Here is a 20,214-nt window from a genome sequence, read left to right as displayed (position 1 = left end):
GATCACCTTCATTGTTTTGTCTGTGTAGTCCTTACATTCCTACATGTTAAAAAGAAAGAAACAAAGAAGATAAACATTATTAATTTAATTGAAGATGCTGTTTCAATACATTTCAACTTATCTAAAGGAGACCAAAGGGGAGTGATTAGAAGATAAAAGGAAAAGGGGAGAGAGGGGAAAGGAGTGGAGAGGATCCCTTGAGTTAATCAATCATCTGTTATCAATGACATACCTGGCAGTCATGGAAAATATCTTCTTGTCTTTCACCAAGGTAGTTAATGAGGCAGCAGACAACTGCATCCCTTTTTTTTCCTCAATGCTCTGTGTCTGTAGGGAGATACAATTTAGTGAAAAGACTGTTAGTGGAGAGTGGGGAGAGAATTGCATACAGTAAGACCGAACTGCTTAAAAAAAGGGTAGTTTAAGTTGGTAAGGAGCTCAACTTTGTTCACAACAAAGCAATTCTTTACAAATTATTTCACTTTTAATTCACGTATATCAATAAAGCTGGAGTTGACTAGTTTCTAACCTGAAAACCAGCGGTCAGACACAGTCATGCATGCTAGCTAATGTTGTAAAAAGCACACCGCGAACACATTTCATTGCAACTTAGTTGTCCAGACAGTTAACGGTCATGGTGGCGCCAGGGACAGATTCAAACTTTGATTTCAAGTAATGGCATGTTACACAGATGCATATTGAATATAAGTGAAGTGAAATATCTCATCATTTCAAATATTACAATTTGCCTTCGCGCTATTATTCACACATAGCTTACCTTCAGCTCACGGTTCGATGGCAGAGAGGATCCAGAGTTCTTCTTCTTCTTCTTCTTCTTGTTGTGTTTATTGGCGGTTGGCAACAAACTTACTAGTAGCATTACCGCCACTTACTGGTATGGAGTGAGGATCCAGAGTTCCCTGTCCCGCTCATTCAAAAACGGACTTCTTCTTCTTTTTGATTTAATGGCGGTTGGCAAGCAACTTAATGTTGTGCATTACCGCCACCTACTGGTACGGAGTGTGGATCAGGACGCGTGCACCGGACTCAAGATTCGGGGGTATATTTTACCCTATTTTCCTATGTAACAGGTTTTTACTGTTAACGAATGGGTAGCATATGTATAATTTACCCATTATTTTATAATTCCTTAGCTAATTGAAAAAAAATCTATTACATTTTATATGATTTTTTTTAGATCATAATTACCACTCTCCAAAATCACTTTTTTCAGTGTGGCCTCAGATGGTCAGTGGTGAGACGATCACTCTGACATGTGAGGTCCAGGGAGGAGAAACCACTGAGTGGACGTGTGAATGGAAGAGAGATGGAACAACTGTAAAAGTGGGCAATTACAAAGACCTGAATGTGACGGTTTCTGAGTCCAGCACTGAAGAGTACATGTGTCAGTGTAGAAACAGAGACGACTGGTATTCTGTGACAAGGTGGAGTGAAAAGATCTCAGTGTCTGGTGAGTCAGGATTTTGTTTTACCAAAACCAGGCAGCTGGTTGGAGCCCAAAGACCAGCAGAGCATCTTCCATCAGTTCAAAACCGTTAGAACTGCCTTGTTGCTGAGATGAGATCTGCAAATACAAAACACAGTAGAAATATTCTGATTATATTCCATTCAAGTGATAAGGTACTAGTGTTTTATTTTTCTCTGCTGTTGTCTAATAATGGGAATTCAATGTTAGCCTCATCGCAAACAGATGTGACACTGATTGAAAATGCATTATCACGCTGGCCCCTCCTGTTTGATTTTAACTGTGCCTATGCATTTTATTCTCAATTGAAAAGATTTATGTGGAAATGATATAAATAGCTGGAGATTCTACATATTTTCAGTAATATATTACTTTGAAGAAGAATGTCAAGAAGATTGCAGTGAAAAAGCTAATATGTGATAATGCTTTCAAGATGTTTTTTCATTGTTTTCTATGAAGTGAATGTGTTGTTGATGTGGTGTAAATGAAACAGTGGCTACACTAAACAAACAGATTTTGACTAAAGACTGCACACAAGATGAAAACCTAATAAAACTTTTTTTTTTTTAAAAATGGTTGTACTTAGGATAATACTTCCCACAAACAGACACAATTTGCAAATATGAAGTAGGGAAAATATTTTGTTTTGTTTCTAAAGAAAATACTATTTTTTCCCTTAAGATAAATATCTGGGTGTTAGAAATATTACGTTAATTAGACCTAACATTGATAATGGTATTCAAGACAAGTCTATGTTTTTGCTAACATTTCCATGATCATATTTAAACAGCGTAGTGTGTGTTCAAAGGAACGTAGGTGGAACATGGAGGACGTCCAGGTTTAGGAGTTGCTATGGATACGCATCAGTCAGTAGGACGGTTGTAGGTGGGGATTCTGCTCAGCTGGCTGACAAAATGTTTCTTCTGTAGACATTTTTTGTTTAGTTTTATTTTAGTTTACATTTTAGTTTTTACATGTATACTCTATATTTTTTCATAACTGAATAAGAAATAAATTATATTTCATGAAACAAAATGAACATGACACTGTTCTTCTTTCCGGTAACAGTGTTCACTCCTGGCAGCTCTTCATCTCCTGTCCTTATGATCGTCGGACCTGTCAGTGGAATCCTCCTGGTTCTTCTTCTGGTGTTACTGTGGTACTACAGGCTGTCCAAAGGTGAGATTGGTAATTGTGAAGGTATAATAAAAAGCAGTAGGAGGATTTGAACAATGAAGTATTAAAATAATATTTGTTTTTCACAGATTTACGCTGGCCTGGGTCAGTAAAGCACATCACTGCACATTAAAAATATCTAAAATTACTACATTTCTGTGAAAATAATTCACACCATCAACACTGTTTTAGGTGGAAGCTGCTAAAAAGCAGATTCAGAGTAAATGATGGATTCAACAAGAATGAAACTGATGACAGCAGCTCTCCTCTGCATGGTCAGAAATTAAACAGTGTTTGTCCTTAATACTGCAGACATTTTTAATTATGTTATCATTTGTATCAATAAGATTGCGTTTTCCATATACAGTAAGGAACGCTTTACAATATCCTTACTGAAATAAACAGAATGGAGAGATTACAGTGTTTGTGTTCATAAAATATTCACGTTTTTTCCTGCACTGTAGGTGACGATCATATCTACGAGTCGGTCAACTTCTCAGAGCCCAGTGGAAATGGTAAAGTACACCTTTTCCACCAGATTTAACTGATACACGTTCAAATGCAAGGAACTGATCTGGAAAATCCTGAAATGTTTCAGGATTCAAACCCAGGGACGTAACCTACTCTCTGATTGAACTGAAAAACTTTGGGAAAGACAGTAAGTCAGAAATACAACTTAAAGAAAAAAAATCAGCCTTGTTTTGATCACTTTTTTTTTTTTAAATTGTGACGTGTTTATTTGAACAGGTACCCCAAATGAACCAGCAGAGGGCGCTGTTTACTCTTGTCTGGATCCTGGAATGGAAGGTACAGTGAAGTCCAACTAACAATATGGTACTTTTCATTGCTATCAACCAATGTTGGACAAAAACAAAGCTTTTTTTTGACAAAATAGAAATGCTTTAATTTTTTACACATTGTAAGCCATCCTCATGTATGTAAAAATATAAATATTTAGACGTGATAAAATATTCTAAAATAAAATAAACCAAAAGTGAATTTTTGCTTCTCACTTATTTGTACATAGATTTAAGAATTTACACGAAAATTAATTGTAGGAACTTAAAGTTTAAAGCGAGTAAAAAAATAAATAAATTGTGTATTATTACCCTGCCTCTCGCCCGGAACGTTAGCTGGAGATAGGCACCAGCACCCCTCCCGACCCCACTGAGGGACAAGGGTGAAAGAAAATGGATGGATGGATGTGTATTAAGTACATTGAAGTTGTTGTCCTTTCACAGGTAGGGGGAGCCCTGGAGCAAAAGAAGAGGCTGTTTACTCTGAAATCAACTCTGGACCAGAGAACAGTAACACCATGTAGGCTGCCTGCTTTGATAGTTCAGTCTACAGCTTCTAACTCATGCAGGTTTTGTAGGATCGATTGTAACAAACCAAATATTAACCTTTCATAAAACTGATTTTAGCTGTTGCTTTGTATGTGTTTAAAATAATCCCTCTCAACATTCGCGGTCATTTATTATACTGGCAACTCTTCTTATTCTGCTTTACTTTATTTTGTTATATTAGTTACACATGCTGTAAAAATGTTTTTCTCATTCTGAGATTAAATCACACAAAACTTTTCTTGTTTTGAGTTAATTAAAATTACTAGCATTATTTTTTTTTTTTAGTTTCTTAACAGTACAATGGTAAAGGCGGGGATATGTAAAAAATATTTATATTTCCTTTAAATTCAAAAGTTTTTTTTGTATATGGAAGAACTGCTTTTTAACTGTATGAATTAGGTAAATGTGTAAATTTGGTGGATTTCCATCTGCTTCTCAAAGTGGTTTTCTGGAATTTCAAGCAAATGTGATTAGTGGTAAATGAGCGCGATGAGTATTTTTATCATTAAAGTTCTGGATGAATAAATGACATGCTTTTCATGTTCCGTGAGATACTCGACTGTTCTCATCACGATTGCTCATAGAGAAACTAACCTGTTTATCTACCACAAGCCGTGGCGGCCGCCTCGACCTCAAGGCTCAGAGGTCGAGGTGTGAAAATGAGCGAATGGAAAAGATTAAGCTGATTGTGTGCTTGTTTATGTATTCATGCCATTCGTGACCAAATGTTTGAAACATGTCATCTCGAAGAAACATGAGATCAAGATCACATAAAAAGTCAAAGCAAAATCTGTTTTTTCTTGCATTTTTTTTCTGTTCAATATTTTCCTCCTTATTTAAGCTCCCTGGTTTCACTGCTGACAAACTGGACACCAGATCGTATAAAAACAGTGACAAGGAGGATGATGTAGTGGTGTAGGGGTTAAGCACACCCTACATAAGGAGGCCTTAGTCCTTGACAAGGCCATCACAGGTTCAATTCCTGGCTTGGTGACCTTTGCTGCATGTCCTACCTCTCTCCATTTACCAACTTTCCTGTCCTAGCACTTTCAAATAAAGGCCATTAGAATAAAAAAAAAAAAAACAGTGACAAATTAACTTCATTTTAGGACTTGGGCAACTACTCTAATGTGCAAGTTTAGCAAAGTTTGAAGAAAGTGCTCGGAAATCCTCAAAGTATTAGGAAAAAAATGGTCATATAGCAAGTAGTATAGAAAAACAAAAAAAAATGTACTTGTCTTTTTATAAACTAGTTGCAGGATTGCAGGTCTGTTGGTAAATGTTATTGCTTGGGACTCTGCAGATATCAAACTAGGAAAGAACCACGAGTCTCTTTTTGTTTCCTAATCAAATGTGGAAATGTTAAACAGTCAAGTTGGCTATTTTTTTTATTGCATAATTACTTATGTTAAGTAACTGAGATCAGTAAGATTTTACTTGACAGCACATTTCTTTTTAAACTTTAGTCAATATAAATATGTGTTTCCAAATGACTGCTCTGGAAAAATATACACTTTAGTCACATGTTCAAGTTGATTTCCTGTTATAAGAGATGAAACCACACTGCCACCGCCCCCACCACATCTTCAATATGCTGAGGTTACAGCAGGCCTTTAACTTTAGTGTTCTGACTGAAAAGTAAGCATAAAAATAAATGTGAATTTGAGGAACTAAGCTTCAAAACCGAGAACAAAAGTCTGGTTTCTAGTCCCCAAACAATCCTTGAACATTTTAATAGCTTGGCCATTAAAGGGATCCAATATTGCATGCACAAAAAAAAGCATAGTTCATTTTGAAACAATTATTGCACTATATTCATTTGGGATTTTTTTTATTATATCAGTCAGAGCTTTAGAGATTCAACAAGCTTAGTTTCTGATGCTTTGCAGAAATTGTTCCTATGTCTAAAAACTGCTATGGGAAACGCAGCCACAGACGCGAGGGTGAACCACAGACATTATATATTTAGCATTGATGTGTGAAACATGATGGCCGCATCTCTGCATCGGATGGAACTCCTTTTTCGGTCAACATTATATCTACAGAAAAGCAGAAGCATTAATCATTAGCTGTGCAGTAAGTCTGGCTGTGAGGATGCAGCACGATCTGCTCTGGATGGGCTTCCTCTGTAAGTACTGAGATATTGTGCAACAATTCAGAATGTCTTACCTGTAGAAGAAGGTGCATTGCATCATAGGTGTGTTTAGTTTTTTAAACAGTTTTTATTTAATATGTTTATTATTTTCCCCAGCAGTTTAGTTTAATCATTAGTCATGTTGTTGAGTTAGAAGGCAAGAGAAAGCTATTTGTTTATTTATTTAAGCTTAGTTTTTGAAATATAGAATAAAATTGTAATACAAATTATTAATTGCTCTATGTTGTATTTGTATTTCACGTGACAGATTAACACGGTATGTACTTTGGACGTGGAAGAAAACTGAGATAAAGGGGTTTGACATTTTTCAAAGAAATATTTGAAAGAACCGCTAAACAACCCTGATGATGTGGAAGTGGGTTTGCTTGTTTTAATTACTTGGACCGAGTCATAAACAGAGAAGGATTAGAAGTGCTTCCCTGCGTGTCTTAAGTGGATCCATTCTGTCATAGAAGTGTTTTTATCAAGCTTCCAGGTGGCTTTATATTTATGAACAATGGTGCAAATGGATTTATGGCCAAATAGGTGGTGCTTTTGCATTTTCTTAGCCGAAGTTGAGGGATTGAAATAATAATAATAAAAAAATCATATATGCTGCAGAGATCATCATGGTTGGTGGCTGGTTGTGTTTTATTGATATGTAACAAAAGTTATATTTTAACAGCGTCTCACACCTCCATGCAGATCATTTGGTGTTTCGCTCAACGTTTTTGTAGATGCAGTGACAGTTTTTGATAAGGGCTGCATGGGCAGTTGCCCAGGGGGGCATTAAAAAGCGACTAGAAAATAATAAAATATGCCTTCTCTATCAGTTGTGACCTGACATTTTTTTGCTGCTGCTTGTAAACATATGCAGTGGAGTAAATGTATCTGCTGAGTGCTGAGAGACTGGGATACCTACTTTAATGGTTTTCTGCTGCAAAAAACAAAATTCAGATAATTTTTGGCTTTTTATTTGGTAAAGGGGCAGCAGAAGGAAGGGGCTGCAAGAGCCACCACTGCTTACATGCTTGAAAGGTTTCAAAGGTCTGGCCGCTACAGGCTTTTTAACTCTATTGGGTCCCACTTCAATCAGTCCAATCGTCTGTGTTGAATTCATGGCAACGTGGCATTTTCTCGTGTGCGATATGCAGCTCTGTCATTTTCTACTAGTTCCCAGCCACTGGTTTGACTTCATGTAAGCCTAGAAGAGAAATATCACAATAACTTTGCCATTGTTCTTCATTTAGCTTCTATTGCCAACTAGCTAGCTAACGGCTGGCTAGAAATGTTTTCTTCACCTTTTATTCAAAATAGCTTAATCTATTTTCATGTTCTCCTTAATGTTCCTCTTCAAACAAAGGGTGAGTAGATGTGCTTAGACTTGCATAGAAAACCCACCTGGTTTGTTTGTGAGGTGAGTTTCCAAGCAGCCGATAGCAGACCTCCATTCAGAGCTTCAAGCTACGACAAAGTTTGGAGCCACTTTTCAGATAAAAGTCTTGTTTTTAGTGCTCTGATTTGGTTTTGTGTTTCCTTCCAGGTGTTTCTGGCAGCATGTACATGTTTTAATGTCTTTTGTTTTTTGGACATCTTGTACATAAATATACTGATTACCTGACTTTCAGGTTTGCTAAGAAGTAGCAGTGAGGAAGATGCATAACTTGTGAACCAATTATGTGTTTACCTGCATATAGGCAGCGCTGAACCCAAACTTGTCATGCATAACAAGCACAGTGTGGTAGATGACTGACTTTCTACATCCCCCTGAATGCACCATCCTCACAGTGGGGGCCGTAGTAATGCTGTTTCTTCAGGACCAGATAAACAGTATGGGTGATCTGAATGGATTTCAAAGATGAATAGAGCTGAATACAAGAAAGAATTTGGAAAAAAAAATGTTAAGAGACCAAAGAATGAAAACTTTTGAAATTTCATCTTAATTGTTTGTTTACTTATAAATTATGTGTAAATCTTTATTACAGTTTTCAGCATGTTTTCCTATGGACATCCTGAAGGTGAGATCCTTCTCTTCTTTTTAACTGTTAAATGTGATTTATGGTCGGCATTCAGTTGGCTATGGTATCGTTATCATTTTTAATCATGGAGTAGTTGTCTTCATGTTGCTCAGAGCAACATCTCGCTTATGCAAAGTAACATATATTTTTTTTTTAGCAACAACATATTTTAATAGAAATAATAAATGAACATTTTTACATATCAATTATCCTGAAAGCAGAACGTCTCGCATGAAAAGGTGCGAAGACAACGATTCATCACCCAACAGCACAGCCAATGAGAATGCTCTGTTCCATTGTGCAAATAATCTCACTTCCTTAAGATATTTTTGTTTGCCACCACAGCCTCACCTGTTAATTTGCAAGGTCCCTCGAGATGGCGTTTGTTGTGAACTGGCTAAATATGAATAAACTGATTTGAATGAACTTTGTTTCCTATAAACACGGCCATTTAATAAACTCTAAACAAGGATAATTTGTTAAATATTAGTTTTAATTAATCTGAACTGCATTTGCACTGGCTTACTGTATATTAAGAGCACATTCCTTAAAACACTTATTAGTAAAACTTTTGTTCTATTTCATTTTTGGTAGATCAAATATTTGGGTATCTGTCAATGACTGATGAATCTTTGTTTTTCCTCTAACACCAGGGACAATTAAACTGGCGGCAGATAAAACTATTCTACCAGCAGGGGGCAGTGTAACTCTGACCTGCACTGTGGATAATTCAGATCGCTTCATTATTCACTGGTACAGACATGATTCCGAGTCGTCTCAAGGTCAGGAAATGAGGAACTATAAAGCAAACAAAGTCATCAATCTCTCAAAAGGAGGTCTGTACAGCTGCAGAGGAGGAAATGAAGGAAAAGGAGGTTCAGTTTCATACACAAATTACAGCAACATGGTCACTATTGAGGAAACCCGTAAGTTTGGTTGTTTGTAACTAACAGTTTTCTAAAGCTTTGTGAACCAAAATGAATGTTAAATTCTTATTAAATTATCATTTTGATTATTTGAACATCACACACACCTCTGATAGTGTGTGATACAATCCTGGGCCAAAATAATCATAAAAATCATATATTTTATTTAAGAAATGTATATTTTACTTAAATATTAGGAATGTTGTTGCACATAAGCTTTTCATTCTGGGAATGTTTCATGTTTGACAATCAGAACTTCCCTGATCAAATAACTCTTTGTCATCGCATTGATTCTTGTTTTACGTTGATATGTAACAATATCTTCACTTATTTGTAGGAATATTTTCTAATCATATATTTTTGTATCTCAGTTTCTTTTAATGCCACTGTGACCTCTGACCACAAGTGGCCTCGGATTTACGGAGGAGAGACGGTCACTATCAGATGTGAAATCCAGGGAGGTGGACAAATTAACTGGACCTACGAATGGAGAAAAAACAAGACGCATGAGAAAACAGCATCTTCAGGTGAATACAGGATCTCCGGAGCCAAACAGTCTGACAGCGGAGCGTACAGCTGCAGAGGAAGAAGAGACAGGTTTTCCTCTACAGAGTGGAGTGATGCTTTCTCATTAACTGTATGTAAGTTGGCCCGTTTCATTTGTTAAAATGATTTCGCAGTAATTTGGTCTACTTTTTCTTAACAATGAGAATGTATTAATAAATATACATTTAAAACGTTTTGCATAAGACTTTAAATAACATTGTGATAGCAAAAACGGTGGACAGCATCCTCAGGTTTGGGGTTCAGTCTGCCTCCAGCAGAGAGGTTGTGGTACATAAATGGACTAGTATGGTTTTTTTTTTTTTTTTTTTTTTTTTGATAAGAGAATATCCTTTTTTGAATGATTAACTTCTGTTCAACACACTATAGCTTTATAACGGTGAGTCAGTTTGTGTGTTATTAAATTAACTAGTATAAGCAGTTAAAATGACTCCAAATGTGTTTTAGTAAGAAACCAGCAACAAAGTTAAGAAATAAATGAGCAATAAAAAATGTAAACAAGGATCCTCTTGATTTCATTGAAATCTCTTTCAGCAGATGAACTTGTCCCTGTCCTCTCTGTGTCTCCATCATGGCTGAGTCCTGGAGCCTCAGTGACTCTGAGCTGTGAGGTTGAAGAACCGTCTGCCAGATGGAGGTTCTTCTGGTATAAAGCTGTTCCTGATCCACCAAACAGCTCCTACAGCTATGAGCTGCTGCCTGGTAGCATCAATGGGACTAAAGAGAATTCCTATAATATTCATGGACAGACAAATACCACAGGATACGTCTGTGAAGCAGGACGAGGGGAACAAGCTGTGAAAAGCAAACCGAAATTTGTGTGGTCTGCAGGTCAGTTTTTTCCCCGTCTTTCTCATCAGTCGAATGAAGGCACAGCTTAAGGTTTACAGTTAAAGTTCTTATTAGCTCTAAATTAAGAAGGATCCTATAATGAGACTCAGATGTATTTTTAAAATCTCACTGTGTTTTTTGTATTTTTTCTTTTGTCAGAGTTTCATCCTGGATCCTCTCTCAAAGTGAATCCTGACAGAGTTCAACACTTCAGCTCTGATTCGGTCTCTTTCCACTGTGAAGGAAACTCTGCTGACTGGAGGCTGATGAGGGTTTCAGAAACGGGCCAGCCTTCATTTCTGAACTCATCCAACTGGGGAACAAGAAAACAATCCATAATCAGTAACTGGTCTGATGGTGGAATATTCTGGTGTGAGTCTGGTTTGGGAGAATTCAGCAATGCAGTAAACATCACTTTACAGAGTATGTTATTATTTGTTTTATTTTTAATTATTATTTTTTAAAGCTATTTCAGTGTAAATAATGTATGACACTGAGCGTATGAGCTTATTTAAAAGCTTTTACTGAATAAAATGAATCAAATATTTGAATCCTCTTCACCTCTAACAGACGTCCAGCTCCTTGGCGAATCTTTGCTGCTAAAGTGCCCATTGTTATTTGTCATGTCATTACAGTGAATACTGCACTGCCACCTAGTGTTAAGAACATATATGTATATTTTTGAATTACTATGGCAAATGGTTAGTTTTTAGTATTTGTAACTGATTTAAGGAGAGAAAGTTTAGTTTGATTTAATGCTTTGTATGTAAACAGCTGTTATGTTTAAAAAGCTAAAAATAATTAATCACTAAACCTACAGAAACATTTAAAGTAGCAGGTGTAGATTTGTAAAAAAAAAAAGTAACTTCATAATTTCCTTTTTTATTGCTTCCCCATATTCATTTAATTTGTAATGTTAAAGAAAAAGTCAAAATCCCTTACTTTTTTTTTTTTTAACAGATGATGATTCTGCTCCTCTCCTGCTGAGTCCTGTTCATCCTGTGACTGAAGGAGATCCTGTTACTCTGAGCTGCAGAGATAAAAAACAACAACTTCTCTCCAAAGTGTTTTTCTATCATAATGATAAACTCCTCAGCCATGACAGCAGAGGGGAGCTGAATATCTCTGCAGTGTCAAAGTCAGATGAAGGTTTCTACAAATGTCAACGTTCAGGAAAAGATTCACCAAGGAGCTGGATGTCTGTTAGAGGTGAGGAGGAGGAAAATATTTGATGGATTTTATTCATTAAAAGCTTTTAAATGTTAGAGAGGAACAAGGTGAACATTGAGGATGTTTGTGTTAATGCGCTGTAGATTTTTGCATGTTTTTTCTGACAATTGCTGTAAAACCTACAGTTGGATAACATTTCTTTCTTTTCTCACAATTCAGTGTTTCTTGTAAACCTTCCCGCTCCTCTCAGCTCTTCATCCAATGTGCTGCTGATCGTTGGACCATTTAGTGGAATCCTTCTCATTATTCTCCTGTTGTTTTTGTCTTATTACATACGCTCCAAAGGTGAGACCTTTTTCTCCTCACATTCATTCATCCAACTTGTTTTTATGCTTTTTTTTATTTTTAGAAATAGACATTTGTATTCACTTTATTGTATTTTCATCTTGTTGAGCTCCACCACAAATTATGGAGTTAACCAGAATGAAATGAACAAATGCAACTCTGTTCTTTCACAGCAGAACTTAAATCTAGTTTATGACAATGTCAAATATGATTTTTTTTTTCAGAATTCCAAATTAAGTTATTCATTTATCTAGGAAACTGATCTAAAAACGTTTAAATATTCCAGCCCCTGAGGAGTCCAGAGAAGTTACCTACGCTCAGATTGAAGTGAAAAACGTTGAAAAGAAGAGTGAGTTCTAAACACAATGTGCAACATAATTACTTACATCCTATCGCCACCTTCTTGTTTTGTTTATTTTTTGTTTATTGGAGCAGGAAGGCCTCCGAAAACAGAAGAGGGCGCCGTTTACTCTGAAGTGAAAAGAGGAGCTGCAGGTACAGTCGGCTGCTTCCGTCGATTTGTGAAATATGTCTCATGATGTCACACTGCTTAGATTATCAGATTCTTGGATTAGAACTAAAGGAAAATGACAGATGAGACTCACAGTTTAGGAGTTTTAGAGATTATTTAATTCGTATGTGTTTACACTGTTGCATCCCAGCAAGACGGCCCGGATTAAATTACAGTCTGAGGCTTTTCTGCATGCAGTTTGCATGTTGCAGTGGTGTATACATGCTTTTTTTCCCCCACAGTCCCCAACAAAAATCTGCATCCCTATTAATTTCCTATCACTTATCAACATGGTAATTATTGGTATTTAATCCAGACATGTCAGATGATTGAATGGGTTTTCTGTTTCAGATTTGATTCCGGAATATGATGACATCAACCAGCAGAACAAAGCCAAGAAAAAGAGGAAAGGTAAAACCTGCACGTCATCTTCAGTTTTTTAATCTTTCTCTCTGTTTACATATATTAAAATATTTTATGTGCATTCAAAGAATATTGTTGTAAGATTTCCAGATCATGGGAAAAGGGATTATTAATCTCAATGATGATTTGAATAATGGAAGATTTATTTGCCAAGTTTACCTACTTTTTATTGTTTATACAAGATTAGACTTCGTATTGTGTTTTCAATAAGTCTTTCTCTTTACAGGAGAGTTGAGTCCTCCACCCTCAGATGTAATTTATTCTGTAATCAAATCAGTACCCATCATGGATAACAGTGCTACCAGGCAGGATGTAGGGTGAGCTGAATAAATTTACAATCTATTAAACTCAATGCAATCTGTTTGATTCATTACACGAGTCAAAATTTGGATTAAACATGCTCAGGTCAGCTTACCTATATACTTTTCAATTGCAAGTTTGTGACAGAAGCAGTTTTTGAACGTGGAAAAACATATTATAAAGCTCGTAGCTTCTGCGTGCTATGGAAAAATTCTGTTTTAACAAAAAAACTCAACTGTTTTATTTACTAAAAATCTTCTTTTTAACGTCTAAATCAATGTTGCGCATGATAAACACACTGTGTATGTTTTAAGATGAATGAATCAGCTAAAATACATTCTTATTGTCAAGTTTGTACTAATTTATCTATATTAAAATGGGTGAGTTGTTGCATGATAATTTGTAATGAGTTTATTGTTTTACCATTTAAGATAACTACACAACTGCCAAACTTGCATTTGAACTTGCTGTTAAGTTTCATTACTTACTGATGTGGTTGGATTTATTCTGGCAGATTGTTCTTGTATTTTGTTTGCCTAACGGTATCTTGTTAACTTGTGTGAAATAATTTTTCATCTGCATGCGTTGACTAAAAAAATAAAAACATTAAAGGCCATCTTTCCCCTTCCCTTCCTGATTGTTCTTTATAACATTCCCGTCTTTTTCCTGATGTCAGCAGCAAAATCAAAATCAAAATGTTTGAACATCACCGCTGTCATTCCGCTGCTCCTTCGAAGGGAACTACGAATTACATATAATTAGAAATAAAACTGAATACAAGACGCATACGCAATTAACTCTAAAAAAAAAAAAAAAAGAAAAAAAAAAGACATAAATTATATGAATATTCCACTTCGGCCCTTGATCTACCAGGTTGGTTTTCATTTTGCATCTGGAAGAAAAATATGTATTTACGAGTTACATTGCCTCTCCTCATCCACAGCACTCATTATGTGCTTGGTAAATAAATAATCTGTTTGTACAGTCGCTTGACGTGTGGTGCTTTGGCAAGCCGTTTTAACATAAATTCGGTTTTACCGCCCTTACATTCCAGATATCTCGGATTGTTTTGTGACTAGACGTTTTACTGACAGTTTTGGGCAGAAAACATAAAATTCTGTTTGGACACCACAAAGGGGGTTTCACGTCATTCTTAATTCAGATATCTAAAATTGTAATTTTGACTTGTCATAATTGTGTTGAAGATATCTTAAATCGTGATTACGTATATATGTCCCGTCAAATAACAGATCCAGTGACGTAATTCGAGATATCTTAAGAGGAATTTTTGACTAGTCAAAATGTAATTGAAGATATCTTGAATTATTACTAGTCAGAATGTAAATGCAGACATCTTAAATTACCATTCCGGATAGTCAAAATGTAGTTTTGTCTAATCAAAATGCATGGAATGTATTTACGGATAGTCAGACGAAACCGAATTTATGTGTCTGAATTTATGTTTCCTGCACAAAATTGTCAGTAAATGCCACAAATTAGAAAGAGCTCGGCAATGTTGGAAATGCGGAGATAGCAAAACTGAATAAACTATAAGACTGCTTCTGATATCTGCAAAGAATTTCCTGTTTATTAATTTCTGACGAACCGAATGCACTTAAAAACAGCTTTGAAAAGCTAAAATTGCTATTGTCAAACCATTTTCAACATGAAAGTGGAGCATTTTCAAACCTTTTTTTTTCTCTCTCTATTTTTCATTGTTTTATTAAACTCAAATTGCTACGTAAGTCAGGGACGTTTTGACTAGACAGAGTACTTATTCAAGATATCAGTAATGTCATTCTGACTAGTCAGAATGTCGATTTAAGATATCTTAAATAGAAATGCTGTGTAATTCAAGATATCTCGAATTTATTTAGAGATATCTTAAAACTAATTTTGACTAGTCAAAATTACAATTCAAAATATTTTTAATTTAGTTTTCACTAGTTAAAACTACATATCTACTATCCAAAAATACATTTAAGATGTCTTGAATTATAGAGTCATTAGAGGTTTCTGTAATTAGAATTATGACTTGTCAAAACCAAAATCGAGATATCTTGAATTTACTTTATGGCTAATCATAATTTAATTGTTGATATCTGAAATGTGTATTTCAGATAGTCAGTAATTCATTTTAGATATCTTGAGTTGAAGTCTCCATACAACTCAATGGTAAGTCTGACGTCATTTCAACTAGTCAGAATGTAATTAGAGATATCTCAAATAGTTATTTTGTCTAGTCAAAATATAATTAGAGATATCTTAAATCGCTAAAACGTCTAGTCACAAAACAATTTGAGATATCTGGAACGTAAGGGCGGTAAAACCGAATTTATGTTAAAACGGCTTGCCATACAACTCTGCAGTTCGGGACAGAGTTCTTGGGTGGGAGAGAGTCAGTCATCCATGTTAGTCAGCACTAACCAATAGGGACACGTCTTACAAAGTTCGTCTTTACGCCCCGCCCAGGATGTTCATATTTCCATCAATCAAAACTCTGTGAGTTCAACCAAAGAAACGGAGCATCAAAACCAAAAGATTGGGAATCACAACCGAAGACTTAGGCTCTCAACCAAAAATTTCTGACATGCGCAAATAAAAGTTTATGCTCTGCAAAAAACTTTTTCACTTCATAAGACAAAAATAAGTGATTGTTAATCAAATTAAAAAAATATAGTTTTTTTAAACAAAACTTGAGAATTATTTTTTTATTGAGTAACTCAGGAACAAGGGACAATAAAATAAAATAACCCCTCAAGACTTCTTCTGTCAGTGACTTGTGCTTACAGATAGTAGCCAGCCGGTGGTGGTATAAAGTAGTGTTTTTTGTTTTTTTTTGTTTGTTTGTTTGTTTTTTTCAGAGTTCCAGAAAAGGGCTGGTTGTCCGGTGATCCAGCCAGGTAGAAACTTGTGTGTCTGCAGGATTCTGCTGCTTCAAATTAAGCTCAGAGAACCTTGAAACACATATGATTTATTCTGAAACTAGAATAAATGAGGCACTTTTTTAATCACATGAATGTAAAATTTAAATTAAAACAGCTGGAAAAAAAGTGCCCGACTTCAACAGCCTGCAGTCTGTATTCAAAAGCCACAAGAGGGCGATGCTGAGTTCCATCCATCCATTTTCTTTACACCCTTGTCCCTTAGTGGAGTCGGGAGGGGTGCTGGTGCCTATCTCCAGCTAACGTTCCGGGCGAGAGGCGGGGTTCACCCTGGACAGGTCGCCAGTCTGCCGCAGGGAGACAAACAACCATGCACACACACACTCACACCTAGGGGCAATTTGGAGAGGCCAATTAACCTGACATGGTTTTGGACTGTGGGAGGAAAGAAGTACCCGGAGAAAACCCATGCATGCACAGGGAGAACATGGAAACTCCATGCAGAAAGAGCGGGGCCAGGAATCAAACCCAGATCCTTCTTGCTGCAAGGCAACAGCTCTACCAACTGCGCCACTGTGCAGCCTGCGATGCTGAGTTGTTATACCATTAAAGAGAACTCCTGTCTCTATTGTCAACACTTCTTGATCAGGACGTCACTGAAGATGAAGCTCAGCACATTTGCAATTGTATTTGTAGAGTTTCTGCAGGACACTGTAATGTCTCCTCGTCTCTTGGTGGAAGATCTGGACTAAAGTGAAATATTTAGTGCAGAAAACTACGAATTAAATGCCGTCAGAAAACCAAATGCTTTTCCACGACCTCACAGCTACAACACATGCTGGGTTAGCAGAGCTGCTAACGGCTTCTTTACGCCGAGTTAAAAAATTAAGATATGACATATTGTAGATGAAGCTAAAGTTAGGATCAAGTTAAAGTTCAATGTATGGTGTAGGTTTGACTGATATTATTCTTAGAGGATAATTCTGCTGAAAATAATCCTTGCCATCCTTCTTCCTGTCTCACAACCTAACAACGATAAACAAAACACACGGAAACTTTTTTTCACTCTCTGTACATTTTTAGAGATTATTTTTTTTAGATCTATTTTAACTCCACGTACCGTAAACTATTTCACAGCGTCTGATCTCATGTCTGTTTTTTTCACACCTACAGACTTTATATATCTGTTGTAGATGAGATCTTTCTCACCCATCACTTGTTTTTAGATAAAAAAGGGGATTTTATGGTTTGTTTGCCAGAGAGTTTGCACAAAACACAAACCAAGTAGTGGGTTAACCATTAAAGCTATTCATGTCTTGCAATCATGTTGTTTACAGATTATTCAAAGTGAATTTTATTTTTATGTTTTTCACTAAAAGCAAAAGCAAAATAAACTTATATAATTAATTTGTTTTCATTAAGCCTTTTGGTAAATGACTCTTGTTTACCTGGAATTTACCTAATATGACCTGATAAAGATCAGAGGATGTAACATCTTTTTCCTTTAATTACATCTGAATCCTAAAAAGTAAAAAAAAAAAAAAAAAAAAAAAAAACACAGTTCTGTTCTTTTTTCACCACAACTTCTCATCATTGGAGCGGAAACATCACAGCAGAAACTCAGTGCAGTGATGTCAGTGTTTAAAATAAACATCGTCCTTCATTCTCAGATAAAACGTTGATCCTGTTTCAGACGGCTCCATTTCTCTAGAGACGTTTCAGGGGCAGCATGTTATGAAAGGAAGATTATTGGAGCAAAGCAGAGCAACAGCTGGTTTGAGGTTGAGGTCAGGATGGGGAACACCTCACCCAGTGTTCTGGTCTCACTCTGTAAGTAGATCCACTTTATCTGGATGGATGATGCTCATTAGAACAACACCATCTTTGACATCTAGTCTGCTGTAATATCTACTTTATCTTCCATTGTAATTTTGTAGCTTTACTTACTATAACTATTTGTTCATGATGTGTTTACTGCTACATTACTAAAGGGAAAAATTACTAATACATAAATTTTTGTGCAGACAATTTTGAAAAGCTGCTTTTTGTAAAAATCAGACTTTAGCACAGAACTTTTTATCTCATACAACTAATGTGGAGCAATAAAAATATTATATAACAAAAATGAAAACTGAAACATGATCTGATACAAGAGCCTCAAATTATTCATTACAAATTTTGATCACTTTTTTACCAGTGTGAAGTTTCTGTAGCCGTGCAGAACGTCTCCAGATGTTCTGTCTTCAGCCAGGGTGTGAAGTTTATAAAATAAAGTTTAAACTCATCAGACAAAACAACAATAAACTAAAACATTTGATCTTATTTTTATCAGAACAAATAAATACTCAATATCTTTATAATAGTTGCATTTGTTAAACACATAAACAGAGTCATAGCTGAATGTGGGGCAAAGATTTTTGATTTAATTTAATTTATTATTTCTGCTGATGAACTTTCAACCTTTATTTCAGTGCTGAACACAATAATCTGCTGTGGACAAACTCAAGGTAACTTCAGCTTTTAATCTATTTTAATCATTTATCCTCTCAGGAGCAGAATCCAGTTGATCTTTTATATCAGATGTTATTCTGAGTTTATCTTTTCATTTTTATCTTGATGTGTTTTTGTTACAAACTAAAAGAGAAACGTGCTGAATGTTGGTTCTGTTGTAGATGCTGTGCTGACTATTGAGCCCAACTGGTCGACTTTTTATGCCGGAGAGTTTGTTACATTTATCTGTGACATGAATGAAGGAAAAGACTCTGACTGGTATTACCAGTTAAGAAGGAACGGTGAAGAATTTTTCCCCCATCAGCCACATAAAAACTTCAGAGTTCAAGAGCTGGATACTGGTTACAGTGGTGAATTTCAGTGCTGTGGTTACAGGATGAGCAGCTCATCTCACTCAAAGTGCAGTAAAGCTGTCACTGTTATTGTCTCAGGTAAGACATGAATATTTTAAAGAACTACAAAGTGTCATATGCCTGTCAGCCTTAAAACCTTGCATTTGTTAACTGTATTTTATTTCATAATTTCAAACAGCGTTATTTGTTGATAAAATAGTGTTTGAAATATGACACATATGTAAATAACTGGGTTTAATAAAGTAAAATCAGTCATAAGTTACAAATAGAGCAACAACTGAAAGGAAATATTACTTACTTTACCTCAAGTATATGGGTGGTTTAATGTAGAGTTAACTATGTATGTATAATAGGTAAAGATGACAATAAAATGCATTGACAGCTTTTTCACATATCTACTTATTTGACAGAAGCATCACTCTTTACAACAGTTGTTTAATTAAAGTTTTTCATATAAAATCAGCTAATATTTGTTTCCATAACAGCAGATAAACCCAGAGCCACATTGACAGCAGGTCCAACAACCATACCAGTAGGGGGCAGTGTGACACTGAGCTGCTCAGTGGAGCCCTCTGCTGGATGGAAATACAAATGGTTCAGACGAACCAAAAATTCACCTGAAGTTGAAATCAACACAAATAATAAAGAAAACAGAAATATCACTGTGAGACAAGGAGGAATCTACATGTGTGATGGAGAGAGAGGAAATCCCTCATTCTACAGCCATCGAAGCCATGACGTTACCATAGAGATAACTTGTGAGTTTCTTCCTGAAAACAGTCATAAACTAAATCTACTGAATAACAATTTTTCTTGTGAATTAATGTTTCTCTTCATATCTGATGGAAACAGTTTCCAACAAGGTTGTTGTGACTCGACGACCAAACTGGCCTCAGATGTTCAGTGGTGAGATGATCACTCTGACATGTGAGGTCCAGGGAGGAGAAACCACTGAGTGGACGTGTGAATGGAGTAGAGATGGGTCAAATATACACAGGACAAATAGTAAAGACTGGACTTTCAGTGTCTCTGAGTCCAGCAGTGGAGACTACATGTGTCAGTGTAGAAGAAGAGACGACTCGCATTCTTCAACGCAGTGGAGTGAAGCCATCAGTCTGTCTGTATCAAGTATGTTGATATTTATTAAATTTGAAAATGTGGCTGTAATGTGAAAAGGTGTTGACAGTATTAATGCTAAAATCCTCCCTTGTCCCCCCCCACACACACACACACAC

General features: G+C 36.0%; 3 protein-coding genes across 6 annotated transcripts in view; all 3 read left to right on the top strand.

The window, feature by feature from the left end:
• The window catches only part of LOC106962007 (uncharacterized), a 15,877-nt gene extending 11,784 nt beyond the window's left edge, over window positions 1-4,093 (top strand). Inside the window, exons 6-12 of the mRNA XM_015056148.1 lie at window positions 2,555-2,665; window positions 2,752-2,767; window positions 2,855-2,937; window positions 3,127-3,177; window positions 3,261-3,320; window positions 3,410-3,469; window positions 3,904-4,093. Coding sequence (XP_014911634.1) covers window positions 2,555-2,665; window positions 2,752-2,767; window positions 2,855-2,937; window positions 3,127-3,177; window positions 3,261-3,320; window positions 3,410-3,469; window positions 3,904-3,983 — 461 coding nt within the window. The 3' untranslated portion in view covers window positions 3,984-4,093. The remainder of the gene's footprint in view (window positions 1-2,554; window positions 2,666-2,751; window positions 2,768-2,854; window positions 2,938-3,126; window positions 3,178-3,260; window positions 3,321-3,409; window positions 3,470-3,903) is intronic.
• Window positions 4,094-6,040: 1,947 nt separating this feature from the next.
• On the top strand, window positions 6,041-13,867 carry LOC106962006 (Fc receptor-like protein 5). 4 transcript variants are annotated; one of them, XM_015056146.1, is made up of 12 exons: window positions 6,041-6,136; window positions 8,128-8,160; window positions 8,814-9,086; window positions 9,458-9,727; window positions 10,185-10,481; window positions 10,725-10,904; window positions 11,442-11,690; window positions 11,871-11,996; window positions 12,283-12,345; window positions 12,432-12,491; window positions 12,859-12,918; window positions 13,157-13,867. In XM_015056146.1, exons 1-12 carry the CDS (start codon window positions 6,103-6,105, stop codon window positions 13,249-13,251), a joined length of 1,740 nt encoding a protein of 579 aa, XP_014911632.1. In that variant the 5' UTR covers window positions 6,041-6,102; the 3' UTR covers window positions 13,252-13,867. The 4 variants fall into 4 exon arrangements, with proteins under 4 accessions (XP_014911632.1, XP_014911630.1, XP_014911633.1 ...); XM_015056144.1 differs by having other exon boundaries at window positions 6,043-6,136; window positions 10,641-10,904; window positions 13,157-13,865; XM_015056145.1 differs by having other exon boundaries at window positions 6,044-6,136; window positions 10,188-10,481; window positions 10,641-10,904; window positions 13,157-13,865.
• Window positions 13,868-18,555: 4,688 nt separating this feature from the next.
• LOC106962000 (uncharacterized) overlaps window positions 18,556-20,214 on the top strand; it is a gene marked incomplete at its 5' end in the record, with an annotated part of 46,827 nt that continues 45,168 nt past the window's right edge. Inside the window, 4 exons of the mRNA XM_015056136.1 lie at window positions 18,556-18,622; window positions 18,788-19,050; window positions 19,443-19,737; window positions 19,832-19,951. Coding sequence (XP_014911622.1) covers window positions 18,556-18,622; window positions 18,788-19,050; window positions 19,443-19,737; window positions 19,832-19,951 — 745 coding nt within the window. The remainder of the gene's footprint in view (window positions 18,623-18,787; window positions 19,051-19,442; window positions 19,738-19,831; window positions 19,952-20,214) is intronic.

This window comes from Poecilia latipinna, unplaced genomic scaffold (genome assembly GCF_001443285.1).
Source record: "Poecilia latipinna isolate Pla-1442-1.1 unplaced genomic scaffold, P_latipinna-1.0 Scaffold1360, whole genome shotgun sequence".
NCBI classification, from domain to species: domain Eukaryota; kingdom Metazoa; phylum Chordata; class Actinopteri; order Cyprinodontiformes; family Poeciliidae; genus Poecilia; species Poecilia latipinna.
Note: the sequence above shows the minus strand (reverse complement) of the source record. Positions and strands in the feature narration are given on the sequence as shown.

Excerpts from the sequence above, each read along its gene's own strand:
- LOC106962006 (XM_015056144.1), top strand. The coding sequence starts at position 6,103 with ATGCAGCACGATCTGCTCTGGATGGGCTTCCTCT. Across the intron at positions 6,137-8,127 it reads GCTCTGGATGGGCTTCCTCT|TTTTCAGCATGTTTTCCTAT; the intron begins GTAAGTACTGAG and ends TCTTTATTACAG. Across the intron at positions 12,919-13,156 it reads AGCCAAGAAAAAGAGGAAAG|GAGAGTTGAGTCCTCCACCC; the intron begins GTAAAACCTGCA and ends TTCTCTTTACAG.